Source organism: Neoarius graeffei, chromosome 15, assembly GCF_027579695.1.
Source record: "Neoarius graeffei isolate fNeoGra1 chromosome 15, fNeoGra1.pri, whole genome shotgun sequence".
Lineage (NCBI taxonomy): Eukaryota > Metazoa > Chordata > Actinopteri > Siluriformes > Ariidae > Neoarius > Neoarius graeffei.
Genome location: NC_083583.1, coordinates 19,824,964 through 19,837,875, shown reverse-complemented (window position 1 = coordinate 19,837,875; position 12,912 = coordinate 19,824,964). Strand labels below are relative to the sequence as shown.

Here is a 12,912-nt window from a genome sequence, read left to right as displayed (position 1 = left end):
AAAGCAAAGAATACATTTCTATACTTTCCAAAGATTTAACATGCTCATCTACTCATCTTTGACAAGATGATTAGATCATTAGACAAGTGCAATTAAGTGTCGGCTCTCAGGACGTGTCTTGGAATTGTTTGCGTAAAATATCAATTACATAGACAACTTCTGTATTCCTTTGTGACCCTGAAGTGAATGACAGACTGCAAATTTGATCACGCAGATGTTTGCATTTTGGCCCACACATTGTGCAGTTACTACACATAAATTATACCTGCAGTTATAATGTAACTATTGTAGCTGCTTTTACTATTACGCTAGAACATCTTGTAAATGAATAAAAATAACACAAGACAGACCGTGCTGTCATACAAAAACAATACACGCTGGGGTTGTCTGATCTCATTACACCCCAGATCCTGATGTGCTATTGTTATCCATCAGTGCAAACAGTTGCGTGTATAATTTATGTGTAAGTTAACAGGTATTGGAGATACTTAATATAAAGTGGGAATTTAAAAAAATGGATGGTTGTTGATATCACTGATAGTGTTATATTTGATCATTTAATAAAATATGATGGGAATCTTCATGTTTGTCATAATATTTAATTTATTAATTTATTTTCATTAACCGTCTTATCCTAGTCAGGGTGGATCCTGAGCCTTTATTGGGAGCACTGGGTGTGAGGCAGGAATACACCCTTTATGGACATGTATCTATCCCCCCCCCCCCCCCCCCCCCCCCCCCAAACACACACATTCTTGTACTTCTGTCTTTGTGGGGACACTCATTGACATAATGACAATTTTTTTTCACCTCCACCAACTTTGTTAGAAGAGGTTATGTTTTCGCCTTTGTTTGTTTGTTTGTTCCCAATGTACAGTGGTGCTTGAAAGTTTGTGAACCCTTTAGAATTTTCTATATTTCTGCATAAATATGACCTAAAACATCATCCGATTTTCACACAAGTCCTAAAAGTAGATAAAGAGAACCCAGTTAAACAAATGAGACAAAAATATGATACTTGGTCATTTATTTATTGAGGAAAATGATCCAATATTACATATCTGTGAGTGGTAAAATTATGTGAACCTCTAGGATTAGCAGTTAATTTGAAGGTGAAATTCGAGTCAGGTGTTTTCAATCAATGGGACGACAATCAGGTGTGAGTGGGCAACCTGTTTTATTTAAAGAACAGGGATCTATCAAAGTCTGATCTTCACAACACATGTTTGTGGAAGTGTATCATGGCAACAACAAAGGAGATTTCTGAGGACCTCAGAAAAAGCGTTCTTGATGCTCATCAGGCTGGAAAAGGTTACAAAACCATCTCTAAAGAGTTTGGACTCCACCAATCCACAGTCAGACAGATTGTGTACAAATGGAGGAAATTCAAGACCATTGTTACCCTCCCCAGGAGTGGTTGACCAACAACGATCACTCCAAGAGCAAGGCGTGTAATAGTCGGCGAGGTCACAAAGGACCCCAGGGTAACTTCTAAGCAACTGAAGGCCTCTCTCACATTGGCTAATGTTAATGGTCATGAGTCCACCATCAGGAGAACACTGAACAACAATGGTGTGCATGGCAGGGTTGCAAGGAGAAAGCCACTGCTCTCCAAAAAGAATATTGCTGCTCGTCTGCAGTTTGCTAAAGATCACGTAGACAAGCCAGAAGGCTATTGTAAAAATGTTTTGTGGACGGATGAGACCAAAATAGAACTTTTTGGTTTAAATGAGAATCGTTATGTTTGGAGAAAGGAAAGCACTGTATTCCCGCATAAGAACCTTATCCCATCTGTGAAACATGGTCGTGGTAGTATCATGGTTTGGGCCTGTTTTGATGCATCTGGGCCAGGACGGCTTGCCATTCTTGATGGAACAATGAATTCTGAATTATACCAGTGAATTCTAAAGGAAAATGTCAGGACATCTGTCCATGAACTGAATCTCAAGAGAAGGTGGGTCATGCAGCAAAACAACGACTGTAAGCACACAAGTTGTTCTACCAAAGAATGGTTAAAGAAGAATAAAGTTAATGATTTGTAATGGCTAAGTCAAAGTCCTGACCTTAATTCAATCGAAATGTTGTGGAAGGACCTGAAGCGAGCAGTTCATGTGAGGAAACCCACCAATATCCCAGAGTTGAAGCTGTTCTGTACAGAGGAATGGGCTAAAATTCCTCCAAGCCGGTGTGCAGGACTGATCAACAGTTACCGGAAACGTTTAGTTGCAGTTATTGCTGCACAAGGGGGGTCACACCAGATACTGAAAGCAAAGGTTCACATACTTTTGCCACTCACAGATGTGTAATATTGGATCATTTTTCTCAATAAATAAATGACCAAGTATAATATTTTTGTCTCATTTGTTTAACTGAGTTCTCTTTATCTAATTTTAGGACTTGTGTGAAAATCTGATGATGTTTTAGGTCATATTTATGCAGAAATATAGAAAATTCTAAAGGGTTCACAAACTTTCAAGCACCACTGTAACTCAAAAGTAGTGAACGGATTTTGATTAAATTTTGAGGAAATTTGAGCCATGGGCCAAGGAACAATTGATTAGATTTTGATGCAAATCCAGATATGTATGTGGATCCAGGATTATTATTTTTTGTCTGTTCCCAACATAACTCAAAAAGTAGTGAACGGATTTGGATGAAATTTGGTGTACAGCTTAAGTATTATCCTAGGTTCAAGTGATTTGTTTGTTCTTGTAACTGTAAAGCGACCTTGGGTGTGAGAAAGGCACTACATAACTTAAACATTATTATTATTATTATTAATGTAGTCCCTCGCCCCTTACTCTAAACTTAACCATCACCACTAAATACTTAAACCCAACCCTAATCCTAACCTAAACCTAATTTGAACCTGAACCTTAAACGAAGTCGTAAGCCTCAAACATATGGAATCAATTTTGTGCCAAAATGTTCATACAATACTTTTGAAATATCAAACGAAAACGACAAATCAAAATACAAAAAAAGAACAAAAAGTCAATTTTTTTTAGACTGGCAAACAAATTATTCGTGTAATCGTGCAAAATATCAGTCTATTACTCTTCAGAAACCTTTTATTTTTGTTCCGCGTCTTTCTCAGTTTTGTTTGACGTAATTTATTTTGGTTGCGATTCCAGCAACCAAAATAAATTACGTTTAAATTCGTTTGTGCTCCCTGACTTTTTGCTTGCAGTTTTGGCACAAACTTCACGTGTGGGTGGGCTGTCCAGGAATGCATTCCCATTGGCTAACTTGTGTTTGACTGACAATATTCAATATAATAGTCGCCACTGAAGTCCACTCGATCCTTGTTTACCGTCAATGGATCGGTCACTCGTCAAACAGTCAGCCAAAATCCGAGTAGGGAATGGCTGAGCGTAGCTGTCAGTCAAACACAAGTTAGCTAATGGTAATGCATTCCTGGACAGCCCACCCACACGTGAAGTTTGTGCCAAAACTGTAAGCAAAAAGTCAGGGAGCGCAAACGAGAAAGCTGGAATCGCAACCGAAATAAATTACGTCAAACAAAACTGAGAAAGACGCGGAACAAAAATAAAAGGTTTCTGAAGAGTAATAGACTGATATTTTGCACGATTACACGAATAATTTGTTTGCCAGTCTAAAAAAATTGACTTTTTCTTCTTTTTTTGTATTTTGATTTGTCGTTTTCGTTTGATATTTCAAAAGTATTGTATGAACATTTTGGCACAAAATTGATTCCATACAAACAGCCCTTTGAAGAAGTGAGGCCCAGCCAGAATGTCCTCACTTCTCAAAAAGGTCCTCACTCTGTTGATAAAAAATACATATTCCGGTCTTCATTATGTAGCAAGTACAAGTACATACATGTTCACAACTTGGGGAAATTTAGTGTAGTCAGTCCACTTACTGGCATTGTTTTTGGAAGTGGGAGGAAACCAGAGAACCCAGAGGAAACCAGAGAATGTCATGGAAACTCTCCAAGCAAGAATAATTCAAAGTCAAAGAGTTTGCAGAAAAGTTTAGACTTTTATTAAATTAATTACCAAAAGCTGAGTCAGTCTGCAGAGTGATCTGACTCCAAAAGTGCAAAGCATTCATTTTTTACAGTGTTCTGACATCAAGTTTGATAAGTTTCATGTATTCTGATTGATTCACCCATCTCACCATTCAAGACCTTGTTTCCACCAATATTTTCTATTGGACCATATAAACCCTCTCAGTTTCAGTTTGTCTCCACCAATATTTCCAGCATGGCACTGATATTTTTTTAAAAGATACATTCAGGCATTCAGGTCTTGCTCCACCAATATTTCCAAGGCCACACTGAGCTAACTAAAACAAAACAAAAAAACAATAAATCATTTAAACAGGACTTTATTCTGATTTAATACTTGATTCGAAGTTATAAAATAATATAATGCTTTAACCAATTTATTTGTAATTTCTTTTTAAGTATAATCAACTTAATTTACTATTTACTGCAAATCAACATTTAAATCAAAATGCAATCAACATAAAACAAATTACTGTATGTCGGATTACATCAAGTTATGTGTGTGGTTGGATATACATAAAATCACCACAAGAACCCAGAGGGAACCAAAGAACCTAGAGGAAAGCAAAGAACCCGGAGAAAATCAGAGAACTCGAAGGAAACCAGAAAATCTGGAGGAAATTAGAGAACCCAGAGGAAATTAGAGAAACCGTAGGAAACCAGAGGAAACCAAGGAACCTGAAGGAAACCAAAGAACCCGGAGGAAACCAAAGAACCCAGAGGAAATTAGAGAACCCAGAAGAAATTAGAGAAACCGGAGGAAACCAGAGAACCCAAAGGAAACCAAATAACCCAAAGGAAATTAGAGAACCCGGAGGAAACCAAAGAACCTGGAAGAAATCAGAGAATCCAGAGGAAATTAGAGAACCCAGAAGAAATTAGAGAAACCAAAGGAAACCAAAGAACTCAAAGGAAACCAAAGAAACCAAAAGAAACCAGAGAACCCAGGGGAAACCAAAGAACCCAGAGGAAATCAGAGAACCCAAAGGAAACCAAAGAACCTGGAGGAAACCAAAGAAACCAAAAGAAACCAGAGAACCTGGAGGAAACCAAAGAACCTGGAGGAAATCAGAGAACTCGAAGGAAACCAAAGAATCCAGAGGAAATTAGAGAACCCAGAGGAAACCAAAGAACCCAGAGGAAATTAGAGAAACCAGACAAAACCAGAGAACCTGGAATCTTTCGTTCCAGTTCCCAAAAAGAATCGGCCCAGCGAGCTGAATGACTTCCGACTGGTGGCACTCACTTCACATCTGATGAAAACGTTGGAGCGGCTCTTTCTCAGCCTCCTCAGACCCCAGGTACAACATGCCCAGGACTGTCTGCAGTTTGCGTACCGGGCAGGTGTTGGTGTGGAAGACGCCATCCTCTACCTGCTACACCGAGCCCACTCACATCTGGATAAGGGAAATGGCACAGTGAGGATCCTCTTCTTGGACTTCTCGAGTGCCTTCACTGTAAGTAGTAGCACTGGAGCACCCCAGGGCACGGTGCTGGCCCCTCTTTTCTTCAACTTGTACACCGCGGACTTCTGCTACAACTCGGAGCTGTGTCACATTCAGAAGTTTGCCGATGACACAGCCATCATTGGGTGTATCAGTGACAACAGAGAGGAGGAGTATAGGAGCCTGGTGAGGGACTTTGCTGTGTGGTGCAACAGGAACCATCTGCAGCTCAATACCTCAAAGACCAAGGAGCTGGTCATTGACTTTGGGAGGTCCAGATCAAGGTCACGACCAGTTCTGGTTGAGGGAGTCGAGGTGGAGGCTGTGGATTCCTACAAGCACCTCAGGCTGTGGCTGGACAGCAAGCTGGACTGGACTTGCAACACCAATCACTTATACAGGAAGGGACAGAGCAGGCTATACTTCCTTAGGAGGCTGTGGTCCTTTAACATCTGCAGGAAACTCCTGTGGATGTTCTATCAGTCTGTGGTCGCCAATGTCCTGTTTTACACCATGGTGTGCTGGGGAGGCAGCACATCCAAGAAGGACACATCCAGGCTGGACAAACTGATCAGGCGGGCCGGCTCTGTGGTCGGCATGAAACTGGACTCTCTGGTGATGGTGGCAGAGAAGAGGTCTATGGACAAACTATTGAACATCATGGACAATGCCAGTCACCCTCTGCACACCGTCATCAGCAACCAGAGGAGCCTGTTCAGTGACAGAATGCTCCTTCCCAAGTGCAGGACAAACAGACTCAAAAACTCCTTTGTCCCTCATGCCATCAGACTGTACAACTCCTCTCTGGGGGGGAGGAGGGGCAACAGGAGGACAGAGGACAGGAAGGAGCAGTAGCCTAGCCTAACAATAAGCAATACTGGACAATGTGCAATATAATGTGCAATATAAAGTGCAATATCTTTCCTGCTCCTCCCCCACACAAACACTTACCCTAACCCCACTTTCCCCCCTTCCCCCCTTCCTTTCTTCCCCATATCTTATTCTTTTATATTTGTATATGTAAATACTTAATTTATTTTAATTTATCGAGAAGTTTTCTCTATTTCTTTTCTCTGTTTATCTGTAATGATGCTGCTGGAATCTCAATTTCCCTGAGGGAACCCTCCCAAAGGGATCAATAAAGTTTTATCTAATCTAATCTAATCTAATCTAATCTAATCTAGCCTGAAGGAAATCAGAGAACCTGGGGGAAACCAAAGAACCCAGAGGAAATCAGAGAACCCAGGGGAAACCAAAAGAAACCAGAGAACCTGAAGGAAACCAGAGAACCTGGAGGAAATCAGAGAACCCGGAGGAAACCAAAGAACCTGGAAGAAACCAGAGAACCCAGGGGAAACCAAAGAAACCAAAAGAAACCAGAGAACCTGAAGGAAACCAGAGAACCTGGAGGAAACCAAAGAACCCAGAGGAAATCAGAGAACCCGAAGGAAACCAAAGAACCCGGAGGAAACCAAAGAAACCAAAAGAAACCAGAGAACCTGGAGGAAATCAGAGAACTTGAAGGAAACCAAAGAATCCGGAGGAAATTAGAGAACCCGGAGGAAACCAAAGAACCCAGAGGAAATTAGAGAAACCAGAGGAAACCAGAGAAACTGAAGGAAATCAGAGAACCCGGGGGAAACCAAAGAACCCAAAAGAAACCAGAGGAAACCAAAGAACCCAGAGGAAATCAGAGAACCCGAAGGAAACCAAAGAACCTGGAGGAAACCAAAGAAACCAGAGAAGCTGGAGGAAATCAGAGAACTTGAAGGAAACCAAAGAATCTGGAGGAAATTAGAGAACCCAGAGGAAATTAGAGAAACCGGAGGAAACCGGAGAACCTGAAGGAAATCAGAGAACCCGGGGGAAACCAAAGAACCCGGAAGAAACCAGAGAACCCGGGGGAAACCAGAGAACCTGGAAGAACAGACTCAAACAGATGTGTTATCTATCTGTGTAACGTTAACACACAGCTATTAGAGGCTTCATATAGAATGAGAAGGTTTTTTGTTTATGGTTGATTGTTGTAGTTGTTGTATTATTACTGCATTACTGTGTCGTGTTTCATTATTACACCTAAAATACTGCCAGGATCTCGTGGGCTTTTTAAAAACACCTATCCATATTATATATATATATTTTAAAGCTACCAGCCATGCTTTGAAGGAATGAGTCACTAAGCCGCGAGCCAATGAAATCGCTCGTCCTGCATGACGCACACCGAGCAGCGCTGCTTCGCAGACGGAGGAACCTTTTACCCTGCACCATCATTCAACGCTTTTTTTTTTTTTTTGTCTAATAATCTGAATAAATTAGACGTATTTCCAGGCACCGCTTTTCATGCGCTTGTTATACCTGTAGTGTGAAGCAGTCTCCCGGAGCTGCCCTGGCGCATAAATATGAGCAGGCTGCGTGTGAGTGTCCTGTATATTGTGCAACCATCATCACGGCATCCATCGGCGTCACATCGCGGCTACTCCAAACGCTTTGTGTCACGCAGCACTGTGAGCACTGAAGAGAGGCGGTAGGCTGCTGATCCATGCCCACTGACATGTTGCGTCCAGCTTAATGTTCGCGTCCAGCATCCAGTGAGCGGCAGGATGATGTTGAGTCGGGTGTTGAGCAGCAGTGTTCGGAGTCTGGACAGAGAATTCAACTGCACTGTCCGGCTGCTGGACGACACGGAATACACCTGCACGGTACAGGTCGGTGTGCGACATGTTTGCTTTTTACGCCACACGTGTTTTCCCACGCTGCTCTGCTTTGTTGCTGATGTTGCGCATCACCGATGCAAATCCCCTGCGCTTGTCTTGTGCGCGTGCACGTAGACGGTCTGTCAAGCGGTTCGAACGCACGCGCGCTGCTTTCTTTCTTTCTTTCTTTCTTTCTTTCTTTCTTTCTGATTGTCTGTCTGTCTGTCTGTCTGTCAGTCTTGTGGTGATGCTGGAACGCTTGAGGTGTGGTCAGACACCTCGTAATTTAAAGTTCTTAAAGCTCATACACTGTATTTCCATGCATGCAGCATTAGACTGAGATTTCTCCTCCACACACACACACACACACACACACACACACACACAACATGGGAGACCTGAGATCTCGCTTTCTTCTTAAACATCACATCACATCAAGATAGATTCTATTTTCATGCTTCCAGCGATACAAGTCTCACATCTGAGTCTGAGTTTTACTTCATAGGCTATTTGCAGTAATACGTGCGACTCATCTTGATACAAGGTGCTACTATGGAATTGAGCCATTTTAGTTCCTAGATCAGTTTACCCTTTGATGAAGGTGGAACTTTAAGTACCAGATTATGGATATGAAGAGTTCGAGGACATTTATCCTGTTCTACAGGGTCGCAGGCGAGCTGGAACCCATCCCAGCTGACTATGGGCGAGAGGCGGGGTACATCCTGGACAAGTCACCAGGTCATCGCAGGGCTGACACATAGAGACAAACAACCATTCACACTCACATCCATCCATCCATTATCTGTAGCCGCTTATCCTGTTCTACAGGGTCGCAGGCGAGCTGGAACCTATCCCAACTGACTATGGGCGAGAGGCAGGGTACACCCTGGACAAGTCGCCAGGTCATCACAGGGCTGACACATAGAGACAAACAACCATCCACACTCACATTCACACCTACGGTCAATTTAGAGCTACCAATTAGCCTAACCTGCATGTCTTTGGACTGTGGGGGAAACCAGAACACCCGGAGGAAACCCATGCGGACACGGGGAGAACATGCAAACTCCGCACAGAAAGGCCCTCGCCAGCCGCTGGGCTCAAACCCAGGACCTTCTTGCTGTAAGGCAACAGTGCTAACCACTACACCACCGTGCCGCCCTAATGTATATATCTTATAATCATAATGTATAATTGACATACCGTTAACTATAATTCATGTCGAGTGAAAGAGCAAAACAATTTGGGCGACGCTATGATGGTCCTTCTTGGCTTCTTGTCCTTCCAAGGCCCTTTAAAGGTGCCATATTTCATTTTCACTCATTACAGTTCATGGCTATATATATAAATGTGTGTGTGCGTGTGTGTGTGTGTGTGTGTGTGTGTGTTGCCTTATTTTTAATAAATTATTGTAGTGTGCCTTTTCCTGCCTCAACATTTTCTTCGAGACTGTCTCTTATCTATGAATATTCATAAGAAAAGACTCAGTGTTGATTAATATTTATTACTTGACCTCAGGTACTTCCAACACACTGATGCAGTCTGATGCAGAATGTGAGAAAAAGGGGAACAGCAAAAAGTTTTAGAGCAGTAAGTTTTTCTGTAGTTACTGAGCAATGGCTGACTTAAAGCTAGACGGCCTTTCGATTTCATAAAATCGGTGAAATTTAGTTCCCTCTGAAATTTGGTCATTGTGATATATGTTTATTTCTGTAATATCTAAAAAAAATCAGGCCATTTTGTGGCTGGGAAGTTATTTAATTTGAGGGGATTCCTGAGCAAATAATGTGCATGAAATCGCTCGCTTCACGCAGTCAAGCAGACAGAGGAAGTCCGGTGTGCACATGCGCAGGTTTACTTTTTTCTTCTTCTTTTGGGTTTTACGGCAGCTGGCATCCACAGTGTTGCATTGCTGCCATCTACAGGTTTACCTTTGAGCGTGCACTGACAGTTCCATCATTCTGTCGCTAAACGAACAGCTGATCACACCGAGGTGCTCGCTGACCGCTGATATTTATTAGTTTGGTCCTGCGTTTCCTTTCCTTCGCATAATAATGTCTTTTCTTCTCATTTTCTGTTACTGTAGTTGGTCTTTCACGTTTCATTCGCACACTCACTGCCTCCATTTTTCTCTCCTGTTTCAAATTTGTATCCCACAATGCCTTGCACAAACGGGGAAAGCCCACCACGTGATGCATGACATAGTATCTTGAATTGGGTCATGGTGAAGCAGGAAAAAATAGCGGAGGATTTAGGGCCACATGGCCCTAATTCATTAATTGTTCTATTAAAAAAGCTAATCAATTGTAATTGTTCTATTCAGAAAACCTAATAAAAAACATTACAAAACTGTGGGTATCTCCTAAATATCAGGCTAGCATACTAAATAGTATGTTAGAAGAGTAAGACTGATTGTACACTTGTATGATTGTATGATTACTACAACCTCAATTCCCAAAAAGTTGGGACACTGTGTAAACCGTAAATAAAAACAGAATGCAATGATTTGCAAATCCTTTTTGACCTGTTGAATACAATACAAAGATAAAATATTTATGGTCCAAACTGATAAACTTTCTTGCTTTTTTTTTTTAAAGTATACACTCATTCTGAATTTGATGCCTGCAACACATTCCAAAAAAGTTGGGACAAGGCCATGTTTACCACTGTGTTACATCACCTTTTCTTTTAACAACACTCAGTAAGCATTTGGGAACTGAGGACACTTATTGTTAAAGTTTTTAACATGAAATTTTTTCCAATTCTTGCTTTATCTACAGTATGACTTCACCGTTGCTCAACAGTCCGGGGTCTCCGTGGTTGTATTTCATGCTTCATATTGTGCTACACATTTTTAATAGGAGGCAGGCAGGCAGGCCAGTTTAACAGCCGAACTCTTTTACTCCAAAGCCACGCTGTTGTACCAGGTGCAGAATGTGGCTTGGCATTGTCTTGCAGGAATAAACAGCAACATCCCTGAAAAAGACATCATCTGGATGGCGGCATATGTTGCTCCAAAAGCTGTAAGTACCTTACAGCATTAATGGTGTCTTCACAGAGGTGCAAGTTACCCATGCCATGGGCACTAACACACCCGTATGTCATCACAGAGGCTGGCTTATGAATTTGTGCTGGTAACAGTCTGGCTTAACTGTGAGTTGGCCTAGTGGTTAGCATGTCTGCCTCTCAATTGGGAGATTGCAAGTTCTATTCGCGGTCGGGTCATACCAAAGACCATTATAAAAATGGTACCTGCTGTCTGGCAAGGCATGCTGCAATACAGATGTGAGTGGGGAGTCAAACTCTTGTGGTTACCAGAGGACTAGCCCCCCCACTGTAACCCTAGCTATGTGAGAGGCTGAGGGCTACAGAAATGGAGATTGGCGCAGCCATATGGTGTGGGAAGGACTCCAGAATCTGGATGGTCCTTTTTCTCTTCAGCTGGAAGTACACAATGTCCATGATTTCCAAAAACAGTTCGAACTGTGGGCTCATCAGACCACAGCATACTTTTCCACTTTCTGTCAGTCTGTCTCAGATGAGCTCAGGCCCAAAGAATTTGGTGGCGTTTCTGGATGTTGTTGATATATGGCTTTTGCTTTGCATTTGTAGATGCAGTGATGAAATGTACTTACCGAAAAGTTTTCTGTAGTGTTCCCGAGTCCATGTAGTAATGTCCTTGATACAGTCATATCAGTTTTTAATGCAGTGCCGCCTGAGGGATTGAAGGTCACAGACATTCAGTGTTGTTTTTCAGCCTTGCCCCTTACATCTAGAGATGTCTCTGGATTCTCTGGATCTCATCTCATCTCATTATCTGTAGCCGCTTTATCCTGTTCTACAGGGTCGCAGGCAAGCTGGAGCCTATCCCAGCTGACTATGGGCGAAAGGCGGGGTACACCCTGGACAAGTCGCCAGGTCATCACAGGGCTGACACATAGACACAGACAACCATTCACACTCACATTCACACCTACGGTCAATTTAGAGTCACCAGTTAACCTAACCTGCATGTCTTTGGATTGTGGGGGAAACCGGAGCACCCAGAGGAAACCCATGCGGACACGGGGAGAACATGCAAACTCCGCACAGAAAGGCCCTCGCCAGCCCCAGGGCTCGAACCCAGGACCTTCTTGCTGTGAGGCGACAGCGCTAACCACTACACCGCCGTGCCGCCCATTCTCTGGATCTTTTGATGATATTATGGATTGTTGATGATGAAATCCCTAAATTCCTTGCAATTGTATGATAAGAAACATTGTTCTTAAACTATTGGACTATTTGTCCAGGCAGTTTTTCACAAACTGGTGAATCTCATCCCATGCTTGCTTGTGAATGACTGAGCCTTTCCAATTACAATTAACCTGTTCACCTGTCGAATGTTCCAAAGAGGTAGTGTTTTGGAGCATTCCACAACTTTCCCAGTCTTTTGTTGCCCCTGTCCCAACTGTTGTGGAACATGTTACTGGCATCAAATTCAGAATGAGTGTATACTTACAACAAAACCCAATAAAGTTTATCAGTTTGAACATTAAATATCTTGTCTTTGTATTGTATTTAGTTGAATATATGTAGGTTGAAAAGATTTGCAAATCTTTGCATTTTGTTTTTATTTATGTTTTACACAGCGCCCCGGGTTTTTTTTAAAATTGGGGTTGTATTTAAAATAAATTAAGGTATAGCCTGCATCTTACTTGTGTTGCACAGTCGCTGACCACTTTATTAGGAACACTTGTACTCC

The 12,912-nt window shown here is 42.1% G+C and overlaps 1 protein-coding gene across 1 annotated transcript in view; it reads left to right on the top strand.

The window, feature by feature from the left end:
• The first annotated feature begins 8,078 nt into the window (after positions 1 to 8,078).
• Positions 8,079 to 12,912, top strand: part of frmd5b (FERM domain containing 5b) — a 57,426-nt gene continuing 52,592 nt past the window's right edge. The window contains exon 1 of the mRNA XM_060940442.1: positions 8,079 to 8,183. Coding sequence (XP_060796425.1) covers positions 8,079 to 8,183 — 105 coding nt within the window. The remainder of the gene's footprint in view (positions 8,184 to 12,912) is intronic.